This window comes from Globicephala melas, chromosome 12, assembly GCF_963455315.2.
Source record: "Globicephala melas chromosome 12, mGloMel1.2, whole genome shotgun sequence".
In the NCBI taxonomy this organism is placed as follows: Eukaryota; Metazoa; Chordata; class Mammalia; order Artiodactyla; family Delphinidae; genus Globicephala; species Globicephala melas.
In genome coordinates this window covers 50514392-50539280 of record NC_083325.1, presented here as the reverse complement: position 1 = coordinate 50539280, position 24889 = coordinate 50514392, and the positions used below count along the sequence as shown (strand labels likewise).

The following is a 24889-nucleotide window of genomic DNA, read 5'->3' as shown; positions in this document are numbered from 1 at the left end:
TCAGATTCTTCTGTGCCACCCCTTGGCCAGTCTACTTATCTACAAATGTCTCAGCTTTGCATTCAAGGCCCCCGAAATAAAGGCTTGAACTTTATTTGACAGTCCTGTCACCCACTCTTCCCCTCATATAACCAATACACTAAACTTGCACTGTCCAAAAAAGGCAGCCACTAGCCACATATGACCATTGAGCACTTGAAGTATGTCCAGTCCAAATTGAAACGCACTGTAAGTTTAAAATACATTCCAGAGTCAAAGACTTAGCGAGAAAAAATAATGTAAATGATCTCATTAACAATTATTATATTGATTACATGTTGAGATGGGTGTGGCTAAACCACACTATTTTTTCAGCTCTCTCTTAGGCCCACAGTCCTCCCTCCCCTTTCTGCAAGACTGAGCTTTAGCCTACTCGTGAGGAATGCACCCAAACCAGATGAGTTCCCTGTCAACTTTTACCCTTGTCTTCATCTGAAATGAAAACTGGAAGAATGCCTTTTGCTGATGCAGATGGTTAATGGTCATGAGACCCCCGGAGGAAGGAAAAACCCCTGTTTTCCATCCAGTGTGGGTGTGCTTCTCTCTAGCAGTCAGGTTTTATTTTTAGCTCTGGCCCCTTTAAAGCCCCCATCCCCTTTTCCATACCCTGTGGTATGGAGTACAGCTTCGAATGTGGAATGTCGCGTCAGCCTGATCCCACCTGTATGTAAGTTACCCTCAATAAGCCTCATAATTGCGCTTCATGGAGTTGCCTGTTCTGTTTTTCGGTCTCAAGTTTGGAGGACGTTATTCAATATTTCTGCCTTCCGACAAAATGATAATATTTTGTACAGTTGGATTACATAAAATATTAAACTTAATTTCACCTTTTAAAACCTTTTAAAATGTGGCTATTAAAAATTAAAATTACACTAGTGACTAACATTATATTTCTACTGGACAGTGCCTCCCTAGACACATCAGACTACTGTGTCTCCTGAATTTACGTCACGTTTTCCTGCCTTCATTCACACTGTTTCTACCATCTGGCACATCTACCCTTCTCTGCCGGTCAGATTCTATTCTACCCTTGGTTAAAGGTCTGTCTCAGGTGCTATATACTTTATGGAATGTGTCTTCATCACCAATTGTATGTGCTTTCTCTCTGGAAGCAGCATAGTGGGATAGTGAAGAGTAGAAACTCTGGAGCCAGGTTGCCTGGGTTCATTTCACATGTATGAAGTGATGATGATACTAACTACTGCAGAAATTTTTTAGATTAAATAAGAAAATGTTTATGTAATATTCATACAGCATGTAGTACAAGGTTAGAGCTCAGTAAGTACTTTAAATTCACAGCTGCTTACTATGAAGGAGTCAAGCTGCCCCAGCTATGCCTGATGACAGCTCTCCTTCCTTGCTGGGGATGGGGTGGGTTCAGCACTTTGGACTCTTCTATTTGTCACACCCTTACGTCTACAAAATGCCTGTGGCTTGTCTCAAGCTCTTTATTGTCTGCTGATTATACACAGGACAACTGAGAGACAGGGTAGACATTCCGCCTTGGTACCTTTCTGTTGGGCTCAAGTATCTCTTATAGACCTTGTCTGATAGCCTTTTAAAGAAATGATAAGGAAGTGATAAAGAACAACCTTCCATTAAATATTTCAACTCTAGGGAGCCACTCTGCAGAATTCTTATTTGCTCATTGATTTAAAAAAGATCAGTCAGGGCTTCCCTGATGGCGCAGTGGTTGAGAGTCTGCCTGACGATGCAGTGGACACGGGTTCGTGCCCCGGTCCGGGAAGATCCCACATGCCGCGGAGCGGCTGGGCCCGTGAGCCATGGCCGCTGAGCCTGCGCATCCGGAGCCTGTGCTCCGCAACGGGAGAGGCCACAACAGTGAGAGGCCCGCGTACCGCAAAAAAAAAAAAAAAAAAAAAAAGTTCAGTCAGTTGGAACTCTCCCATTGGAAAGTTCAATTTGCATGACTTCTCCAAGACAGCCTTTCCAGAGCACCCAAGAAGCTTGGGGAGTTTACGAATTATTGATATAATGTAAACCAAGATTTTTCAATAAGACTCCCTGGATGATGGATTTTCCAAGTCATTTGTGCAACAACTAAATTAAAAATATAAAGCCTCAGAGGAGAATGGTAAACACATCTTAGCACTTACTCAAAACCCATTTAAAGTTTTCTAAAGACACAAAGCAAAGTAACCCAATCTTTACCCCCGAACTAGAATTCTTCTAGCAATAATATAACATGACAAGAATAACTCTGGTAAACAAAACTACATGTTGAATTCTCCCCTGGGAAGGTCTGCGTTTTGTGTAATGATTTCTCAAAAATATTTTTTAGAAGCAGAGAATATTATGTTGTCAGGGCAGTGACATTGCAGATATGCTCCAGGAAACTCTTTCATTACAAGCTTCTGTTTGCAGACACATTTTTTTTGGTGAGCCTGTAAAAGCTGGTTGCAACTGATATACTACATACTTTTTGCTTTCTTTTTTTTTTTTTTGTGGTACGCGGGCCTCTCACTGTTGTGGCCTCTCCCGTTGCAGAGCACAGGCTCCGGATGCGCAGGCTCAGCGGCCATGGCTCACGGGCCCAGCCGCTCCGCGGCACATGGGATCTTCCCGGACCGGGGCACGAATCCGTGTCCCCTGCATCGGCAGGTGGACTCTCAACCACTGCACCACCAGGGAAGCCCTACATACTTTTAATTAACTTGATGGAATGGGTCTGAATTGCCTGAAATTACTGGCATGTGCACCTTCACTTTTCACTAACTCCTCAGCTCTGGTAGACACTGATTTGTGTGGGTGCCTGGTTCAAAAATGCCCCTTCTCTGGAAGCATCTCACTGCTGGTTGCAATAGGGTGGAAGCATCTCATTGACTGTGCTTCTGTCTCAGGAGTAGGGTGTGGAGCCATCAGATTCTCTCTCTCAGGAATTTAAACTTGTAATAGATGGGAGGAATCTTTGGAGCTGATTCATTGTAAAGGTGGAATCTACAGAAAAGTGCCCTGACCTCTTGCCGCTAAAACGCCATATTCTCTCTGGATCTTGCTCACATCCTTCTACCTCTTTATTCTTCTGTTAAATTAATCTCTTATGATTAAATTTGTCAGAGATGATTTCTGGTGCTTGCAAATGAGAAAAGCCTTAATCAGAGACCCACCCAAGGTTTCCAGGGGGAAGTCATCCACTCTTCCATTGATGATCCGTAACACAGACAGGGCACGTGCCTGGTGGTCAGTGAGAGAGCAGAAGGCTTTGAATAGTGCTTCCCTGGTGGCCTCTCTAAGCTGGTGTCAAAGGCCGGGAGGGAGCTTATGGGATAAGCGTGTTAGCCCAGTTGCCCCTGTAGAGAGTGAGGCTTAAAGAACTACAGCTCAAATAATACCTCCACCAAGGTATCTTTGTTACTCTGGCTAGAAGGGATAGCTCCCTTCTCTAAACTCTCAGCAGCCTTTGTTTATAACCATCATCTGGCTTTTCTCACCTTCTGCATTTCGCTGCCGTCATCTGAGAACTAGTCCTCTCTCTCCTATGGCTGGAAGACTGTAAGCTCTTGGAGGGCAGGGCTGTGTCTACGGATCCTGCACATTGTCCTGTACATTTCAGTATGTAGCTCCTGAGCGGTCAGCGTGTCTGACCTGAAGGTTTTCTATGTGTCCAGACGGAAGTTTAGGGATGCGGAGTGGGGAAAGGACCCAGAATAGGCTCGTACGCTCTAGCTGGACAGATAGGACTGACCCAATTGAATGATAGAAAACAGGGTATAATCAGGTGTTAAGTGGCATGTTTGAGGGGCAGCTCAGCCTGGGCTGAAAAAACTAGCATATCAGACTCCAGGCAGTAATGAGCTCTGCTATTTTGGGATTCTAACTTATTCACCTTCCAGGTTGAGAAGACCTAGTGGGTCATTTTCTCTAATTAACACCCCACAGGAACAAGACTATTCCATCAGGCCCCTTGGATGATAGATATTTACTGTTCAACCTCATATATGGGCTGCGGGTTCTTCAGGACTTCTCTGCATCATCAGATTGTTACAATAATACTTTGTAGTTATAGGAAACCTTTATTTCCGAGTATTTTGGGCCCTGCTGTCTTGTTTATCTTCACCACAGTCAGCCCCACTCGGGCGAGAATCATCACGCCCCTTTTACAGACAGCACAGAGGTTTTAACGCTGTCCTGAGCCCACAGTGCACATTAGGGAAAGAGGGACCTGGTGCTAGAACTCGCGTCTGCAGGTCTTTGTCCTGTTGAGCAATTCAGATAATCTGGGGACTGTGTTGGACCCTGGCCTGTCGTACCAGGGCATCTCCACCCCTGCGGCCTCAGAAATGCTGTCCGCTGATGCTCGTGAGGTAGAATTATGAACCTAGGAGTCACCTCATTTTATCAGCGTCAAGGACAAATTTAACAGCAGCAAAGGATAAAGCCTTCATTCTGAAAGTTGAGTTTTACTTGTAAATTGGACTTTTCTGAATTTGGCCCAGGTGGCATTAAAAAGCTGTGTGGTTCAGGGCCACACAGAGAGCAGCTGTGAGTGGTTTGCTGGCTGGGACGGGGTGGCATCTCCCTGGGAGGCAAAAGCTGAGAGTAAATGAGGACCATGTGGAGAAGCTGCTAGAAGCTGCCCACGGAGTTAGGAAGCCCACCTGACTGGTGGGTGGGATTATTTTAATTGCCTTCTTAAAAAAAAGAGCTGGTGCAAAATTTGCTAAAATCTGCATTAAATGTGATTTTTCACACACCAAGGGGAGCTGCCAGCACAGAACACATATGCTCCCGTGGAGCCAGCCCTCTTGGGTCTGGAAGTGAGCAGCAGGGCCTCTCTCCACCACCATGACTCAACTGGCTTTAAAATCCCATGTGTAAGATCAAAATTACACAAGGCCAAGACACCGTCTGGTGCAGCCAACCTGGGAGATTGTATTTTGGAAAGAAAGCTTTTGTGCCTCATTTCAAGACATGAAAAGAAGCCAAATTGAGGAGCTTGGGAAGAAGATAGAGGTGGGTAAAGGCACAGAACCGGAGCCCTGAATTAATCTGACATACTGCCTTTGTTTTTTGCTGTATTGGGTCTTCATTGCTGTGCGTGGACTTTCTCTAGTTGCGGCGAGCAGGGGCTACTCATCATTGCGGTGCACGTGCTTCTCATTGTGGTGGCCTCTCATTGCGGAGCACAGGCTGTAGACGTGTGGGCTTCAGCAGTTGTGGCGCATGGGCCCAGAAGTTGTGGCTCATGGCCTGTAGAGCACAGGCTCAGTAGTTGTGGTGCATGGGCTTAGCTGCTCCGCAGCATGTGGGATCTTCGCGGACCAGGGCTCGAACCTGTGTCCCCTGCACTGGCAGGTGGACTCTTAACCACTGCACCACCAGGGAAGTCCCTGACATACTGCTTTTGAAATTAAAAAAAAAAGAATAATGTAGAAAAAAATCCAAGGAATTATTGCTCTCCAGAGGGGAGCTGGGTCCAACGACAAAGGGATCCGTGTGTGAAGATTTTTGGCTCTACACTTCCATTGAGATTTTGGGAACTCTGTTGCTTGCTTTTTAGTGTCCTGCTAGGGGTCACCATTCACTTTCCCCAAAAGGATGATTTTTAAACTAATAAAATCTGGCCCTTGCAAAGCTTCCCCCAGGGAGTCTGTTTATAGGCACAGCCAGGTTGAAGAATTGTCTTGAAGGTAATAGCTGGGAGAGCTGAGTCAGAACTGAGGTTCAAGATCAACCTCTACCTTGGGTCTTTGTTTTTTTTTGCTGTTGTTGGTTATTTTTGGTTTGTTTTTGTGGGAGTAGGGTAGGAAGGTGGGACATGAGCTTTCAGAATTCCAAGGTTTTGTTTTTGTTTTTGTTTTGTCTGGTTCAGCTTCAGGGAAGCTGTAGGTAGGGCCAAGCTGTCCTACTTGTAAGAGTTTGGTAGGCTTCCCTCTATCCTGTGGACTCTTACCTGGTGTCCTGGACGGGAACCAATAGATCTCAATTCAGGCTGCTTTGGTGGTTGTTTTGTTTTGTTTTAATGGACCCTGGGCTGAGCATTGATTTTTCTCTAATAAGTAAGTTAAAACAAATTAACAACAAACAGTAGAACAATCTATGGAATTGTTGGGCTGTACTAATGTAGGTAAGCTTCTAGTCTTGCTTCTCTGGATGGCCCTTTCAAAGGAGAGACTGGGAGGTCTGCAAATCTGGGACCTGGATGTTGACTCCCTCTGCTACTCATAGCACCTCATCACCTCCCCATTTTCTAGGATGGAGATTTTTAAGTGACATTTAGGTGTGGTACATGCTAACTAACATACATACTTCCTTTTTGCATTGGTTAATTGTTCCTATTCAGCTCTCCACTCAGTTTGATCATCATGTAGTTCGATAGACACTTTAATCATACTACCTGTGAAATTTTGGGAATCCTGAGTTGACTAAGACCTCTTCAGGTGCTTCTCACTTTGGCACAATGATTCAAAACCATGGTGGGGTGAGGTGGGGACTCCCCCACCCCTTGCCCCAACACACACACATGCCAGGGGCGTTTGGCAAATGTCTAAAGACATTTTCGGTTGGCATCATTTGGGAGGGCAGTGCTACTGGCATATAGTGGGTGGAGGCCAGGGATGCTGCTAAACACCGTACAGTATATGGAACAGCCCCCAACAGCAAATGATTATCTGGCCCCAAATGACAATTGTGTTGAGGCTGAGAAACCCTGCTGTTGCAGAGGAGGTACACATGGAATAAATAGTTACGTTATGTGGGGTGTATGCAAAAGTAGATGTAAGTACAAGGTATCAAAGCAAGTATGTGTGTGTGGGAGAGAGGGGACATTGGGGAAAGCTTGTTGGAAGTGACTCCAAATCATGATTTTTACTTAATGCCTTTGTAATCAACTGTCCAAGAATGACTTTGAAAGTTTATTAGTTGAGATTAGTTTATTAGTTAAGATTAGTTTATTAGTTCCTACATATTAGGAATTTTTTTTTCTTTTTGAACAACTCTCTGGGTAATTTAATCAAATATTTCTGATGACTTTATATCTTCCCTTACCAAAAAATTTCTCCAAAGAACGAGGGAGAGGTATAAAAAGGGAAGGATCCATTCAACCGTATTCTTTGCTTCTCAGTAGGGAAATGTCTAGCCTACTCTCACCTGTGTTTTTCTTCCACCTGGACTCTCCTTCCCTTCTCTCCTTCAAGGTTTAGCCTCATAACCCTGGTCCATGACACCTTCGCTTGGAGATTTCAGTCCACAGTGACCGATCTATTTCCTGAATTTCTTACAGCCTCGTTGCCTCTCTCTTCCTACCTACACGTCTCTTGGGTGTGGGTGTGTTTCCACCTAGATTGTGGGCTTCTCAAGGGCAGGGACCATGCCCTCCATTGGTACATCCTTCTACAGCATAGAACACCATTCTGGATCCTGATTTATTCTCAAGGTAGGAGAAGGAGAAAGACATTCAGGAAAGATGTCAGAAAATTAACATCTTCCTGTGACACTGGACTGACGGATACAGCACATTTTATCCTTCCAAAGTCTCTGGATTGTGTCTTATAATAAAGTCTAAAAGTTTAATCTCTGTTTAGTAGGCACAGCATGCAAAAAATAAATTGCTATTATTATTATTAGCATTTTCTTACTAACAGATTTTTCAGAAGCTGTTTCCATACCAAGCAGATCAACCTTTCTGTTGTCATAGAGACAAAGATCTTTATATAACCATGGGCAAGGTGAGATTTTTTTTTCCCTCTCCCTCCTTCGACTTGTCTGGAACTAATAACAAAAGGAAAAGGACATTTTTTAAATTAATTATTTTCTTTTACTTTTTTTTTTCTCCAGTTAAAATGAGTGAATACATGGGAGGCTTTTTTTTTCTTTTTTGTATCATATTTTAGATTTTAAATACCTAAGGTTTTAATAAAATATTATTGGGCTGGAAAGATCTGAACAATTGAACAATGCCATTTTCAAAATTTGCAAGCAGTGGGCTTATCAATCATAAGCAATTATTATCCATTTTCCTTTTTTTTTTTTAACCAAATAGTGGACTTTAGATGGAAGTCTTATAAGGCAGGACTACCAAGGCCTGAAATGATTAAAACGTGAACCAACATCTACTGAGGGGCCAGTGATGAATTTTAAGGTGCTCTGTGGTACTCACCTCCTCTGAGCCCCAGAATTGAGAAATCTACCCTTCTCTCTGCAGAATCAGACCCTGTGGATAACAGTGCAAGACCACATCCCTCTTATCCCTTATCTCATAATTTCAGCTCTCTTCTTTTTATGAACTCCTAATAACTTGTTATTCATGGCATTTTCTATCTTGGAATTACTGTTTACCACTTCATTCATTCATCGTCAAGAAAAGAGGATTTAAACAGAACCCATTCACTTTTTCTTTCCTTTGCCTCAATGTTAAGTTATACCTTCATCCATCTGTCTTCTTCTGCCAGAGCTCAGAAGTATCCCTCTCTTTTAAGATGAACCCTTCCCCTCTGATCTGACACTGATGTCTTCCTCCCACTCCCATGGGCATCTTATACCATCATCCCTTGTGTCTTCAATCTGTCCTTCTCCATGGATTCCTTCCTCTACTCCTTTTTTTGAAGACAAAACAAAACAAACAAAACAAAAAATTCTTTCTTAATCTTGTTTATTTTTCCATATCTCAGACTTTGAAGTTTTAATCTGATCACAGCTGCCTTTTGCAATAAATAGGTACTGGGTGTGTGTGTGTGTCAGGGGTGTTGGAGGGGATGGAGAAGAGAAGTGTCTGGCACAAAGAAGTTTAAAACATGCTCCCTGCTTTCCAGAAGATTATATCCTCCATGGAGGAATACCTTGATTCTCAAACTTTAACATGCATCAGAATCACCTGGGGAGCTTGTTAAAATACAGATTGCTGGACTACACCTTCAGAGTTTCTGATGCAGAAACTGGGGCCTGAGAGTATGCATTTCTAACATTTTCCAGGTGGTACTTATGCTGCTGGTATGAAGAACATGGCCTTAAAGAAACTACCTTCCTATTCGTTCTATGCATCCTCTTGTCATACGGACATTGAAGTCACCTTATCGTGCTGAAAAACTTATCCCCTTTTGGCTTTTATAGGCTCCACCTCCATAGGCTTCTCCCTTGAAGGATGAGGTCATCTCTCAATTATCTGCTCCTTGGGAAGCCTGACTTTGTGCGGGCCAGAGCGCGTGCTGACCTAAGGGGTTTAAATGTCTAGGAGGAGATGCTGCTGGTGTGCATGCCAAGATAATGCATGTGAAGGGAGGGAGTCAGGGATTCTCTAGAATCCCACAGGAATGTTCAGAGCCTGGACAGCTGGCTTCTTTTGGGGAGTGGGACTAACCAGCCTCAGCATGGCAGCAGTACTTATTTTGTACCTGTTTCCCACTTCCATCCCCAAACCTAGTTAACCCTGTAAAATCTTTCTGAGGTGTTCAAGGCTTCTTTAAACTGTGCCGTGGGGCAGTGAGAGAATTTGTTTCTGTTTTAGTCTTTTCACTTCAGCCTACTCCAGGGAAGAGGTACTACTCTCCTGAGGCCAGTGTGGGTGTGGCAGCAGGAATTGTTGAGAGACCTCAGTGAAAAGCTGAATCTGAAAGGGACTGGGACTTGCCTCACCCATGCCTGTCTCCTGGTAGAAACCAGGAGGTTTTCTAACTCAGTGCCAATTTGGAGAAGCTGAGAATTTTTTTTTCTTCTGTTTTTTAAGGAAGGGGTAATTTTCTTACAAAAACTAGCAAATATAAAAAGATAGCAGGTGAAGTCCTGTCTTTGCGACTCAATAGCTGTGGGACCTTGGGTTGATTTTTCCAACTCTTTGGATCTCAGGTTCTTATAACCTGTATGATAAGTACCAGGTGAGTGAGAAAGGCCCAGTGTTAGTGGCACAATCATCCTTAAGAGCAAGATGGGAGGCTTGTCAGGGAAGGACAAGGGCTGGGACTCGGAAGGCAGCTTCTATGCGTTTATTGATTGATTGAAACAAATTCTATTAGCGTGGTCCTCACCCTCAGGGAATTGAGCTGACAAGATAATTAACGCAAACCAATTAATATAAGCCCCTCAACCTTTAAACTGTATCTCTCAACCACAAATATTCCCCAAAGGCCACTAACTGTCCCAGAGGAGAATTTCAGCCCTTCAGGAGGGTGGAGGAATTCCCTCCATCAAGCAAGCTCCTGACAGACTGCTGGGAGCCCAAGGACATGGGGCGGGGGGATCTCTTTCCTCCCCCAGCATGGAATTCCATCACATCTAACGGTTAGAACATAACCAACACCTCTACCAGCCTGGTGCCTTTTGGACACTTTTATAGTCGTCTTCTTTTTTTTTTCTTTCCTTTTCTCTTTTAACAACGTTATCAAGATGTAATTTATATACTCTAAAATTCACCCATTTTAATTGTACCTTGCGATGGTTTTTAGTATGTTCATGGAGTTGTGCAACCATAACCACCATCTAATTTTAGATAATTTTCATCACCACAAAAAGCAACAGGCATTAGCAGTCACTGGGCCTTCACTCCAACCTGATGGCTACTCATCTCCTTTCTGTCTATCTGGACATAGAAATAGAAATAGAACCATATCATATGTGGTACCTTTTCCCGAAAAAGTGTCTGGTGACACTCAGATACGCTAGTATCGAAGACCGCCCTCTCCTCTATACCCCATCACTACAGCAGCCAGCTTCCTCCACCTGCCTGCCGGTGTATACAGCTCCCTAAGGGGTGGTGGTGTGCCAGAGCTGGAACCCAAGGCCTCACATCGAGTCGGCAACCAGATTGAAATGCAAGTACATCTGATCAGACAACCAGGCTGAAATGCAAGTACATCTGGGGCTGGGGTGGAGCGATGACTTGTATGCTCACTAAAGTGTAGGGGAGCACTGGTTGGGGGATGCGCCAGCCAGCAGTCCCCATTGAGTGACCAGGTCACGCCTGGACACTGGGCCCGAGCGCCCCATTCCTAGAGGAACATAGGGTAAACAGAGCACACGGTAACCTTCGCCATCCTGGCTGGCCCAAGGCTCAAAGAACACGCAAGACTTCTCCGGGCAGAGATAGCTGCTGACTGAGGAGCATGACACCCCGTCCGCTTCCAGCAGCTGCAGGGAGCGAAGCCATCCCGTGTGGCCTCTGGGCAGTTCCACGCCCCTGGCCGTGGCCCCAACCAGGGTGAAAGAGAGGGCCTGGGGCCATCTGGGGCTGGAGGGTGCTCGGGACCCCAACCCCAGGTGTGGCGGGGCGTGGCAAAGACGCCAAACTTGGGCTTATCACCCTGAGAGGTGGTGCAGCGTCTTTCTCCTAGCATCCAGGGGACCAAAGAGCAGGGAGGCAAGGCGGCCGGAGCGAGCGAGGGTGCCGGGGCGGGGGCGCCGCGTACTCACAGTCGGCTGAGGCCGGCCCGCGGGCCGGGGCAGCGCAGGGCGCCGTCGGGCGGGCAGCTGCAAGGCTCGGGGCAGGGCTCCCCGCGCAGCGCCCGGGGCAGCGGCGGCGGCGGCGGCAGCAGCAGGAGCAGCAGCAGCGGCCGCAGCGCGGGGGACCACCGCCCCATGGCCGGGAGCCTGAGCGCGGGCTCCTGCGGCTGGGCCAGTGCCCGGGACAGCCCGGGAGCGCGGCCCGCGCCCCTCTCCCCGCCCACTGGCCTGCCCTCCGGCTCCTCCCGCGCCGGCCCGCCCCTGCTCCCCCCATCCCCGACGGCGCCCCCGCTGCTGAGTCTCCTCTCTGCCTCGACCCAGGACAGTGGCCTGAGGGACCCCATCACCTCCTCTCTGCTGCGTTCCCCAGCCTGGCCTCTGCATCTCCAAATGGTCCTAGTTACAGGAGGTAGCGTGTGGAAGTGGTGAATGCTTTGGATACGGGAAGAGGTGGGGAGTTCTGAATTCTCGTCCTGGCTCTGCTGTAACTATGAGTGTGAAGTTGAGCGAGTTGTGTTCCTTTCCCGAATCTCTCTTATTACATATGTGAGAGGGACGGACTGATGATACTCGATACCAACCCTGGCTGCTTCAGAAGGGGTGAAAGACGCTCCTCCTCCACTCTTTCATTCTCAGCCCCCAAATCCTTTCCCACTCTCTCCCAGCAACTCCTTCAGGCTATGGGTAATCTCTGTCCTCCCAACAACCCCGGTAATTTTTCTCTTGGTAGTAACCACTTTCCTCCTAACAGTAGTGATTTGAGCATGTTCTCTACCTTCACTATAGACTGTGAGGTCCTAGAAAGCAAAGTCCAGTTCAGATTTATTTTTATATTTCTGGCTTCTACATGGTAAGTCCTCAATAAAGATGTGTTGAATGAATGAAACTGTTATAATAATGTACAGCGGCCGCTGCAATGGGAGGCCCAGGATAGGCTAGACCCTGTGACAGGTTCTCTTCCTCACATCACGTCTAAGTTTCACCATAAACTAGAAGGGTGTTTGCAACGAGAAAAATGATGTCCTGAGAGGTTACGTGACTTCTGCGAAATCACAGAGCTCTTAAATCACTAGTGGAAACCTGTTTGAACTCATGTCTCTCACTCACTTTGTCTTACCTATGAAAAAAATTAATATATGATTTACATACCAAGGACTCGAAAAGGAGACAAATTTTATGGTTAACCACGGGGATGCAAAATTTCCCCTATTTAATTTCATCATTAAAACACTTTTCCTTTCCTCCTTCCAAGGACTCTGTTTGGATTCTGGAAAGAGGTGGACTTTGAGAGCTGGGAAGGTGTCTAAGACTGTACAGACAGGAAGTAAAAGAACAGAGTTCCTTCTTTTTGTTTTGAAGCTAACTCTCAAGGTCAGACCAGCTAAGTCACCAGTCTGTAGTGTCTTGTGAGTCTCTTGCCTGAGGAAGGTAGTTTTTTTTTTTTTTTTTTTTTGCGGTACGCGGGCCTCTCACTGTTGTGGCCTCTCCCGTTGCGGAGCACAGGCTCCGGATGCACAGGCCCAGCGGCCATGGCTCACGGGCTCAGCCACTCTGCGGCATGTGGGAATCTTCCCGGACCGGGGCACGAACCCGTGTCCACTGCATCGGCAGGCGGAACTCTCAACCACTGCGCCGCCAGGGAAGCCCAGATTTTTTTTTTTTAATTAAAAAAAAATCATATGGCTTTGGCCACATTGTGCTAGATGACATTAAAAAAAAAACAACAAAGCTTTTGTCTATAATATTGTCTTTCTTCTCTGGATCCCTCTCTTCTACTGTTTACCTGATCTCACCCTTTCATACCACTGTATATGCTATTCACTCACCTGGAATGATTTTCTCTTCCTTTCCCATATTCCATTAGGTAAACTCCTGGTTGTCCTTCAAAACTCAGCCCAAAGTCATTTCCACTGTACTGCCTTCCTGGACCCAACCTAGCTGAGTAATTGTGCCCATAGCACTTGATTTTATGGCCTGTAATATAACACTCTGTAATTATCGCTTTAGTTTTGCTCCCCCCTTACTATTCATCTTAGTATTGCTAGGACATGTTTCTAGCTCCTAATAGGTGCTCAGTATATATCTGTTGAATAACAAGATGAATAAATGAAACCCAAGCACAGATCTATATATAGATGCTTGGTAAATCATCTGAGATGAGCTTAACAGACTTGCTTGATTAATTCTCAACCACTATGGATCTATCTGGATAAGTATCAAGTAATTACTCATGACTACTTTGAGGTCACGTTTTCTTTCCCCTTTTAATTTGTCAGATTTTGGTAAGGGAGTTGGGATAGCACTGGCTTTTCAAACGTTTCCACCATGTAGCATGAAGTGCAGGAGGGAAGGAATGAATAACTCAAGGTGGCCGAGTGGCATTTATTCCAAGTCTTACGTTTTATGTGGCTTTTTCTTTTTACTTCATAGCATTTCTGTTATATAAAATGAACCATTGTTCTCACTCATCCCTGAAGAACCATTTGATTCTGTGCTTGGATATCCTTGGGGGCTACTTATACTCCAGTAGGAGAAGTTTTGGGCAGTCAGGATATCTTGACCATCATCAATAGTGTGACTTTGGTCTTCAGTTTCCTTATCTGTAGGAGGAGGGGTTGGAGTCCACGATCCCTAAGGCTTTTCTAGCTCTAAAATGCAAGGACTTTGTGTATTATTAATGCACTTATTGTATCGGAAGTAGAAGGAGTTGAATTGTTTACATTGATTTCTTATTGCTTGTCTTGGATTGGAAATCAAATCCTGTTTATGAAGAGGTGAAGTTGTTTATTTGGAAGAAAACTCACGACTGTAATGAATTTTCATAAAATTTTTCTATCTATGAGTAATTTCAGTTGGATCTTAATCATCACGTCAGTTCTTGCAATGTACCTATTATAACAAAATCATATGGAATTGTTTGCTATAATCACAAAAGTTTGTTACAATGGAACTTACCTATCCTACTCATTAATATGTGACCTATTTAGAGTGAATATTTTTAAACCTGAAGGACTTCTGAGTCATATAACTATGCTTATAGTTGCTTTTGTCACAGAACTGCAAAAGAGCATGACCCACAAGGATTGCTAATTATATTTTGCTGACAAACTAAAGTTCATGGAATTCATAAGAAGTTTATTCTACCTTAGAGATATAAAAATATCTGACACCACAACTCAGAAATCCTAATAGAGCTCTCCAGAATTCTAGAACAGAGCTTCTCATATTGTAGGGTACAGAAGTATCATTTGGGAAGCTTTAAAAACAAAGATTCCTGGGACACCCTCTCTAAAGAGATTCTGAATTAATTGGTATGGGGTGGGGTCCAGGAGTCTGCATTTTAACAAGCACCCCATGGAATTTTGATGCACGGGATTGCCAGAGCACAACTGGCGAAACACTAAAATGGAAATTCTAGAATTACTTTTGCTTTGGGAAGACAAAGTTCAAGAATCTTTTTGAAGGACTCTGAGTGAAGCCTAAGAATTGGGATGCACTGTCAAAGAAACCTGGTGTATACAAGCACATGCATAAAATAGCATTGTGTGTGTGTGTGTGTGTGTGTGTGTGTGTGTGTGTGTTTACAAAAGTGCTCAATTGGTTGTAATGCTGAAGCTTTTCCTTTTAAGTAGCAATCAGTTTACTTACTTTAAGTTTTTTCTTTTCTGGTGGGAGTGAGCAATTTTACAAGATCATGGATCCTGTTTTTCTTCATGTCTTACTAGATCAAAACTCAACAGCACTTGATGTCACACTAAGACATTGGAGTTGGAAGAAGTCAGCAAAGTAATAAAAAAAAAACCCTCAAGTACAAGGCAAGATTCTGTGCTTCTGAACACATGCCCTATGAGTACCATAACTGATACATCTTCCTCTTAAAAGCAGTGGTTTTACCTTTTCCTCAGAAGAAATGTGAATGTAACTGCAGAGGAAGAAAAAATGTGTAAGGAAAGAAAGAAAAAATAGAGTTATGCCTGTCAGTTGTCTACTTTTGCCACTTGGAACAAAAAACAAAACAAAGAAAATAAAAAAAGATGATCCCTGAAAGTTACATTCTGATATTTCATGCAACTTCTCTGTTGCCTGCTTGAAAATTTCATCCATGGTGTGGAAGCAGAGATGTGGTCAGCTGTGTGCCACCTCCAACGTGGCCCTGGGGTTCCTGTGGGCCTTGAGAGGAACTCAACGCTACAGGCTGATGGACACCTGGGCCCTGGTCCTAGGAGTGGGTCTGGAAATGGAGGGCGAAGGCTGGTCTGGGGCATGAGATTCCTTCTGCAACGCTGACAGAGAGAGAGAGAGAGCTAGAGAAGGGGGCTTGCCTTTTTGGTTATGTTGCCGGAAGGCTGTGAATGAATTGGGGGCTGCTGTCCTCCTTGTCTCCTGGAAAAAGCCTGTCTGTTCTGGCAGTGACTAAAGCTACTGAGAGAAAAACAGAGATGAGAGACACATTGGGAGACAGACCAGAGGCCAGCACCTCCCTTGGACTTGCCAATGTAATGAGCCAATACATCACCTCTTGCTTAAAAGCAAATTGAAATTGAATCTCACTCATTTGCAACCAGAATTCCTAATCTCCACTATCAGCCTTGCTGTGACCTTTATTCTGTCTACCTCCTTCACCCCTTCTCAGCTGGGAAAGAAATAGGACTTTTCTATTCTTATATCTGTCATAGGACTCATCACAAACACAGTGAATTTTTCCCCTTTGCACTGGCAGCATTTATCACAGTGCTTCTGGGAATAAAGGAGTGGAGTCAGTGAATGAACAAATGAATGAATGATAAATGAGTGAACAAAGAGGTAGTGACATAGAACCATATTATTCTTTCTAGAGAAGCTGCATTTTGCTAAAGAATTCACAAAACATTCTTTGCATTTGAGGCAATGCCTCCTAGCAAACGGAGACCTTGGTTTAGAAATAAAATCTCAAGCTAAAATATTAGCTAGAGCCAATACAAGGAAAGAGAGAAAACTTTCTGAAATGGTGAAATAAATCCACAAGGAAACAGGATTTGATTTTTTTTTAAACATCTTTATTGGAGTATAATTGCTTTACAATGGTGTGTTAGTTTCTGCTTTATAACAAAGTGAATCAGCTATACATATACATATATCCCCATATCTCCTCCCTCTTGCAGGATTTGATTTTTAAAAGCAGATATAGCATTAATCAAAGTGTGTACCACAGGATACTGGTTGCCTGCCATGCTCATTGACAATATTTAGGGAAAATGTGTCAAAGTTCAAGAAATTTGGGAAAAATTGGGTTAAAAAAGTTAAATAAGGTTCTTTACTAGACAATTTCTCAGAACTTTTAACATGCACTCTGAATCTCCAAGAGGGCCATAGCATATGGCCCTGTGACTTTGGGACATGTTTTGAGAATACGGATTTGGGAAAACAGGTTGAGAAAACTGAGTTATTCACAAATGTTCAGGCACTTGACTTTTAGGGCAAAGAACTCTTTCACTGAACTAGAAGCCAGAGCTGACCTTAGCATGGATATAGCCCACTAATGTGTGGCTTTGGTGGTGAAAGGCAAGGTTGCCTGGATCCCTCTCTGAGTATTCCATCCTCTGAGTATTTTTAGATACTCAAGATCTAGAAATCCCAATGTTATCAATACGTTATTTGAGGCTAAGCATTGCTTTCCCAGGTCCCCTTTAAAAATGAAAATACAGCACAGGGTGAGAGCATATTGATTCGATTGTATCTTCACCTGAATTATTAATTTTTAGAATACTTTTTGAAGTCCATGTGTATGTCGAGTTTAGGAGGTAGACGCCCTTTGCCAGCACAGAGGGAAGAGCTCGCAGAAAGCTTCCTCCCGTGAGAGCTGTGTCAGGACCCCGGTCTGTGATCTGCCTTCAGATGCATTTAAAACACAGAGATCAGGGCCTGGAGAGTGAAGAAAACCTCTGTTTTCCTCCCGGCTGCTTTGTGTGGAGGCAGCGGCCCTCTCCCCTCACCCTACTGCTCTCATCCTGTCCTGGGCGGGCATGGTGACGGGCTGTCAGGCCTGCTGAGAGAGCCCCTTGCTGGGTGCGGCTCTATTAGAGATGGACGGAGAGCCGTACCATCTGTCTGCCTACTGCTGATCATATCTGTCACATTGAGTTATGCTTTCCGGACATGATGTGGCATGCAGACAAACAGAAAGGCCAGTCATTACCCTAGGGTCTGCAAGGCCTTTATCAAAAGGCGAATCTCCTTCAAAGATTAGTTTGGAAATAGCCGTGAGTACTGAACGGTGCACGTGGGGCCCATGGACTGGAAGAATGGTGGTCCTGTTTTCATCACAAGGGAATGTAGCAGGGGCTGACTTGCAACAGTGCTGAGGGGGCCTGTGAGAGAGGGGCCATGCTGGAAGATGAGGAGTGCTATTAGGATGTGTGGAGTTTGAGGTGACATCAGGCTGGAGAGACCCAGGAGGTGGCTGAACCTCACTGGTGCGGAGCAAGGGAAACAGTGAAATGGGAGAGACAGACTTGGGTTTTCTACATCAGTGGTTGTCAAGTTCTTAGAATCACTTCTGGGAAGTTGCTTAAGAGGCAGATGCAGGGAGATTCTGCTTCTGTACATTGGCATCAGGATAGGAAATGTGCGTTTTAAAAGTATCTCAAGTGACTTTTTTTGGAGAAGGGACCCCATTCTACCCTCTGAGATACACTGCTCCAGAGTGATTAATGAAACCCTGGGAGAGATTGCTAGAAGAGAAAAGCCGTGGGCTCAGGACGGCATGGCAGGCAGGATACCTACCAGGAAGGAGGAGGAATCAAAGGAGCTATCAGGGGCTTCCCTGGTGGCGCAGAGGTTGAGAGTCCGCCTGCCAATGCAGGGGACACGGGTTCGTGCCCCGGTCCGGAAAGATCCCACATGCCACGGAGCGGCTGCGCCCGTGAGCCATGGCCGCTGAGCCTGCATGTCCGGAGCTTGTGCTCCGCAACGGGAGAGGCCACAACAGTGAGAGGCCCCCGTACCGCAAAAAAAAAAAAAAAAAAAAAAAAAAAGGAGCTGTCAGAGCCGGCTGTGCAGCAGAGAATAGACTATCCATGCAGGAAACGAGACAAATGATAGACAAAGTAAATTTTTTTCTTCCTTGAATTTAAAGCTACAAAAATTAAAGAAAATCCTGTGTATGACTTTACTTCTACTAACTAGCCAAGAGAAACGTCAGTTACAGGAAACACCAAATGGTAGAGAAATAACTGTAAAACAAATACACTCAGGTGTTGAAAATGGTTTAAGCCTTTTGGAAAGCAATGTGGTAATTCCCATCCAGATCTAGGCATATGTGTATGCTCCTCAATCCAGTGACCCTAGAACTGAGGATTTTCCAAAGAAAATAATTGAACAGACTAAAAATGCCATGAGAATGGAGATGCTCATTATGGTCCATTCCACATGACACATTTGAAATAAACTGAATATTCAGCAGTATTACAGTGATTTAAAGAAATTATGATTCATTTAATCAATGTAGTATGCAGTAACGAAATAATTTGAGAGACATAGGAAAGTTGAATGTGTTAAAAAAGTCAGAATACAAAGTAATATTTACACTGTAAATCCAATAAGGTAAACATATTCCTTTGAGGAGAAAAACAACGGAGAGTCATTTTCTGTCCTAATCCTACACCTCCAAGTCAGCTCAGGACATCATGTACTGTATACCCGGTAATCCATAAACCAAAACACAGATACCAGTTGGTGTTAGATGTTTCTCACACGGCCAAGATAGCTCTGCAAACATCCTGCCCCTCCCCTCTCGCTAGCTTCATTATTGGTTTGGTTTCCAACTCTTCCTTCCCACTCTTGCCTCTTTATACAAGCTTAGGATGCCACGTCTGACCCTCCTCACTTTATATTAGCATGTGGCTTCTTCCACTCCTGACTTTCATCTTCCCCTCAGACCCTGCTGTGACTGGCTGTCCCAGTGTCAGACCACCTCAGGTACTAACACCCATTTCAACAGTCCTTTAATGTGTTTAAGTTTTTACTTTACAAAAATCACATCAAAGTAATGTTCTTGCTAAAACTATCCCAATGGCTTTAAACAGCTAAGATGGAAACATATAATACTTTCTCATATTCCTCCCCCATCCACAGCCCTGGCATTTGCTTCCTTTCTAATTAACTGCTGTGTATTTTATTCTCTTTATTTTTGCTGTGTGATTTAATCGTCTATCGTGTAACAAATTACCACAAACTAAGCAGCGCAAAACGACACATATTTGTTATTGCACAGTTGCTGTGGGCCAGGAGTTTGGGCACGGCTCAGTTAGTAGAGAGTGGGCAGGATCTGGGAGAGGAGATGCTGGCCTAATTTCTCTGGATACAGACTTTCAATGGATAGAGCTGGGGGTTTTTTGTTGTTTTTTGAAATTTATTATTTATTTTGGCTCTGTTGGGTCTTCGTTTCTGTGCAGGGGCTTTCTCTAGTTGTGGCAAGCGGGGGCCACTCTTCATCGCGGTGCGCGGGCCTCTCACTGTCGCGGCTTCTCTTGTCGCGGAGCACAGGCTCCGGACGCGCAGGCTCAGTAGTTGTGGCTCACGGGCCCAGTAGCTCCGCGGCACGTGGGATCCTCCCAGACCAGGGCTCGAACCCGTGTCCCCTGCATTAGCAAGCAGATTCTCAACCACTGCGGCACCAGGGAAGCCCCTGGATAGAGCTGTTTTTAGCCCCACATTTTACCCCCTTCACCTTCTGCAATAAGCTGCAACTCCAAGTCCTGAGCCTTTCTGGATCTGCTGGTGGAATTGGCTCAATGCCTGGCAGCTTTCCGTTCCACTGAGTTTTGGGTCACACTGCTTACAGTAGCTACTGCTCCTCTGTCTGCTTGTTATCTTCCAAATATTTGTTGAAATCTTTCACCTGCAGTTATGCATTAGTCTGGGTCCTCCAAGAGGCAGATTTCAAGATAATATTAAATGTGCAAAGATTTTATTAGAGAACTGCCTTTGTGAGAGAATATGGGGAAGGAGCCAGAAAAGGCTGAGAGAGCATGAGACTGAGATGAGAATGAAGGAGAGGAGGGAGGAAGGCTGGGCGGAGCGTCCCGGACCACAGTGCAGTGTAAGGCCGTTCAGCAAGGCTGGTAGGAGTCCTTGAGCCAAAGCTGGCTGTTGGAAGAGTCTTGAGTCTCCCGGGAATGGGCTTGCCTTAGTTCCTTGCCATGCTCAGTCACTGGTAGGGAGCAATCTCAGGGAAGCATGTCTTGGGCCCAAACTCAGCCGTGGATTATAGGTGAGTTTCAGAGCACAGCAGCAGGGGGCCCTTCGTCAATTACACTCCAGTAGATGGAGGCCTGAGGAGTCTCATGGCTGCCACAAATTATTTCTTCTCTCATTCCCTTTATCCTTTGGATGATTCCTTTTTGGGGGGAGTAGCGTGGCTGTGTTTGAAAAAAAATCCTTACTATATTTTAGTGGCATCTAAGGAAGGAAAGAAAATAGATGGTATAGTTCTATGTTCATTTTATCAATCGGTTGAACTAATTTTCTCTAAAACTTATTTAATATATTTGTACTTTAAAAAAAAGTTTAAAAGAAGGAGGAAAACGTGGTCAGAAGTGTCATAGGCAGAAAGCTGGAGGAGGATGGAGACAGAGAAAAGGCTGTGTGATGTGTGCTAACTAGGAAGTTGCTCGTGGGTGAACTTACTGCTGGTTCCACAGCTGGGGGCTGGTGAAAGTCAGCTTGAAAGAGACTGAGGAGTGAGTAGGTGTAGACAAGTCTGTCAAGAAGTCTGGTGGTGAAGGGAAGGAGAAGAAGAGTTAACCTAGGGGTGAGCTGGGTAGAGGAAAGGGAGATCCTAACAGGTTCATTAGTAGATATAAAGAGCCAGAATGCGGGGGAGAGAGAGAGGATGCAAATAAGAAAGGACATTATGAACAGGGTCTAAGAGGAGGCAGGGGAGGGGATGGGATCAAGAACGCATGTGGATGGCTAGTTCAGAAAACAGGAGAGATGCTTCTCCCAGAGAGATAGGAGCAAAGGAGGGAGGGAGGTGCAGACGTAAAGAAATGTTTCAGTGTTTTATCAGTTAGGATTGCTTTTAGTTGCAAGAAGCAGAAACTTGACTACTGTGGTTATGTAAGTAGGGATTTATGTGATAGGCAGTTCAGAGCAAGTATGGCAGCAATAAGATGCTGCCAAGGACTCAGGATCCTTCCATCTTTCCGCTCCATCTTACTCTGTGAATGAATGAATGAATGAGCAAAATATTGGGAGATAACTATAATATTCCCATTGGGTCTTTTCTCATTTACTGTTGAACCCATTAATTGAGTCATGGAAAACATTTTCCAAGGAATAAATATTACTTATACAGATCCCTAAGAAAAAAACGCTTTTCTCTTTCAGTGAAAACAGTGTGAATGATCAAACTGTGATTTGTTTAGATAATCTGATATGTTAACAAACTGAATATCACATTACTTTAAAAAATATGTAAATGAGGTAGGGACATGAAAAAAATCTAGATTCTGTGATGTTAAGTATTGAAAATAAAACCTTAATATGGGTACATTGATAGCAATTACGAGAAATTGTATCTGTACAGTATTAAAGCAAGGAGAGACCATTATATCTTGACACTAGTTTAGGTTTTATGGTAAAGAAGGCTGGAAATTTTCTTTTTTTCCCCCCCAGTTTTGTTGACAGACATCATTGTATAAAGTTAAGGTGAACAGCTAAATGGTTTCACTTACATGCATAATGAAATGATTATCACAGTAAGTTTGGTTAGCATCCATCTTCTCATATGGATATAATAAAAAGAAAAAGCAAAAACAAAAGAGAAAAGAATTTTTTTATTATGATGAGAGCTCTTAGGATTTGCTCTCTTACCCACTTTCCTGTATGTCATGCAGCAGTGTTAGCTGTAGTCATCAGGTTGTACATTACATCCTTAGTACTTATTTATCTCATAACTGGAAGTTTGTACCTTTTGACCACCTTCCTCCAATCTGCCCTCCACCACCCCTGCTGCCCCTCTGGTAACCATAAATCTGATCTCTTTTTCTGAGTTTGGTTTTTTTTTTTTTTAAGATTTCACATACAAATGAGATCATACAGTATTTGTCTTTCTCTGTCTGACTTATTTCACTTAGTACAATGCCCTCAAGTTTCATCCATGTTATGGAAATGGCAGGATTTCCTTGTTTTCCTATGGCTGAATAATTTTCTATTTTATACATACATATAATAAATATAAATATATAAATGTGATTATATATGACATTTTCTTTATCCATTCATCCATCAATGGACACTTAGGTTACTTCCATGTCTTGGCTATTGTAAATAATGCCACTGTGAACATGGGGGTGCAGATATCTTTTTAGGTTAGTGTTTTCATTTCATTTGGCTATACTCCCAAAAGTGGAATTGCTCGGTCATATGGTAGTTCTATTTTTAATTTTTTGAGACTCCTCCGTACTCTTTTCCACAGTGGCTGTACCAGTTTACAGTCCCACCAAGAGTGCACAAGATTTCTCTTTTCTCTACATGTTTGCCAGCATTAGTTATCTCTTGTCTTTTTGATGACGCCAATTCCAACAGGCATGCGGTGATACCTCATTATGGTTTTGATTTGCATTTCCTTAATTATGTGATGTTAAGTATCTTTTTATATACCAGTGGCCATTTGTATATCTTCTTTGGAAAAATATGTTTAAGTTGTTTGCCCATTTTAAATTGTGTTATTTGTTTTTTGCTTGAGCTGTATGAATTCTTCATATATTTTGAACATTAACCCCATATCAGATATATGGTTTACAAATTTTTTTTTCCCCATTCTGTAAGTTGTCTTTTCCCTTTGTTGATTGTTTCTTTTGCTGTGTGGATTTTTCTTTTTTGATGATTCTGTTTATATTTCACTATTAAGTTGTTGATTTATAATTAAAAAGTTAAAGAGCCCATATGGAACATTCCTTGAGATCCCCTAGAAGAAAGGCACTCCAAAAATATAAACATGGTCATCAAATTATTATCACATCATAAATGCACATGCAAGGATGGTCATTGAATTCTGGTAACTAGCTAGGTTCCAGTTGGAATGTTGGTGTGATTGAGTCTCTGTGGATCTTCTTGCAATGGTCAGCCTGCAGTGAGGTTTCTTGGCGCTGGGAGAGGGTGAACAAGGTGGTGTCATCTGTGTGATGTCTGAAGGCCTCTTCCCCAAATATTTCTCTACCTCCCATACAGGTCTGCAGTTCTTTTTCTGGGTGGCAGTGTGTGTGTGTGTGTGTGTGTGTGTGTGTGTGTGTGTGTGTGTGTGTAAGTGTTTTCCTTTGTTGCAGTAGAGGCATTGAGACCTTTACAGTACATGTAAATGATTATGCTTTTCTAAAGGAAGCGTTTCAATATCTGTGAAGGGAGAAGTATGTGAAAGGAGAGACTGGGTTCTCTGAAATCTAGCCCATTCCTAAATGTGCTGAGGATGAATCTAGATCCCAGTTCAAATGACTTTTGGTCTCTCATGCCTAAGTTCTCTCCCTTCCTCTAACTGCTTCAGAGAACCACAGGGCTGGAAGCAGCTGGGCATAGCCCTCTAATTTATCCTCCTGCCCTGTATCAGCAACTTGAAATCATTCCAGTGAAGTAAGTTTCTCTATTTTTTTAAAAATTAATCAATTAATTAATTTTTTGGCTGTGTTGGGTCTTCGTTTCTGTGCGAGGGCTTTCTCTAGTTGCGGTGAGCGGGGGCCACTCTTCATCGCGGTGCGCGGAGCCTCTCACTGTCGCGGCCTCTCTTGTTGCGGAGCACAGGCTCCAGACGCGCAGGCTCAGTAGTTGTGGTTCACGGGCCTAGTTGCTCCGCGGCATGTGGGATCTTCCCAGACGAGGGCTCGAAACCGTGTCCCCTGCATTGGCAGGCAGATTCTCAACCACTGCGCCACCAGGGAAGTCCAGTTTCTCTATTTTTAAACACCAGAATAGGATGTTCTTCAACATCCGTCAATCATACATTCTTTGTCTGGCAAGACTTACCCCAGAAATGCTTCCTTAAGCTAAACTTCCTAAACTGAGCTCCTCACCTGCAACTTTACAGCCTGTTTCTTGTTGGACTGCCATCAGAGATTAAGAACCCTTAATCATAGCCCTTCAGAATTCTTACCTGGAAGCCCTAATTAGGTGAGGGGTTATCTAACCCTCCTTTACTGAGGCTGTGCTCGGAGACCTAGGAACTCAGGGGCTGATGGATACACTTTCTAGGTCTTAGTTTCTGCCTCTGAAAAACAAGGAGAGCAATATTCGCCCTTTTCCTCCTTGCATGGACCTTGTAAGGACCCAGTAAGATGAATGAAAGTACTCTGGGAAACATGAACAAATTCAGGGTATTATTTAAATACTTCTCACTTTCCCCTTGAGTCTTACTTTGCCACAGTTTAAGGCTTCTCTGTTCCTATAGCACCGGCTTTGGCATTTCATGGCATTTCTGTCAGGAGGC

The 24889-nt window shown here is 44.0% G+C and overlaps 1 protein-coding gene across 1 annotated transcript in view; it reads right to left on the bottom strand.

The window, feature by feature from the left end:
- LHCGR (luteinizing hormone/choriogonadotropin receptor) overlaps window positions 1–11567 on the bottom strand; it is a 63246-nt gene extending 51679 nt beyond the window's left edge. Inside the window, exon 1 of the mRNA XM_030857719.2 lies at window positions 11401–11567. Coding sequence (XP_030713579.1) covers window positions 11401–11567 — 167 coding nt within the window. The remainder of the gene's footprint in view (window positions 1–11400) is intronic.
- Window positions 11568–24889: the final 13322 nt, after the last annotated feature.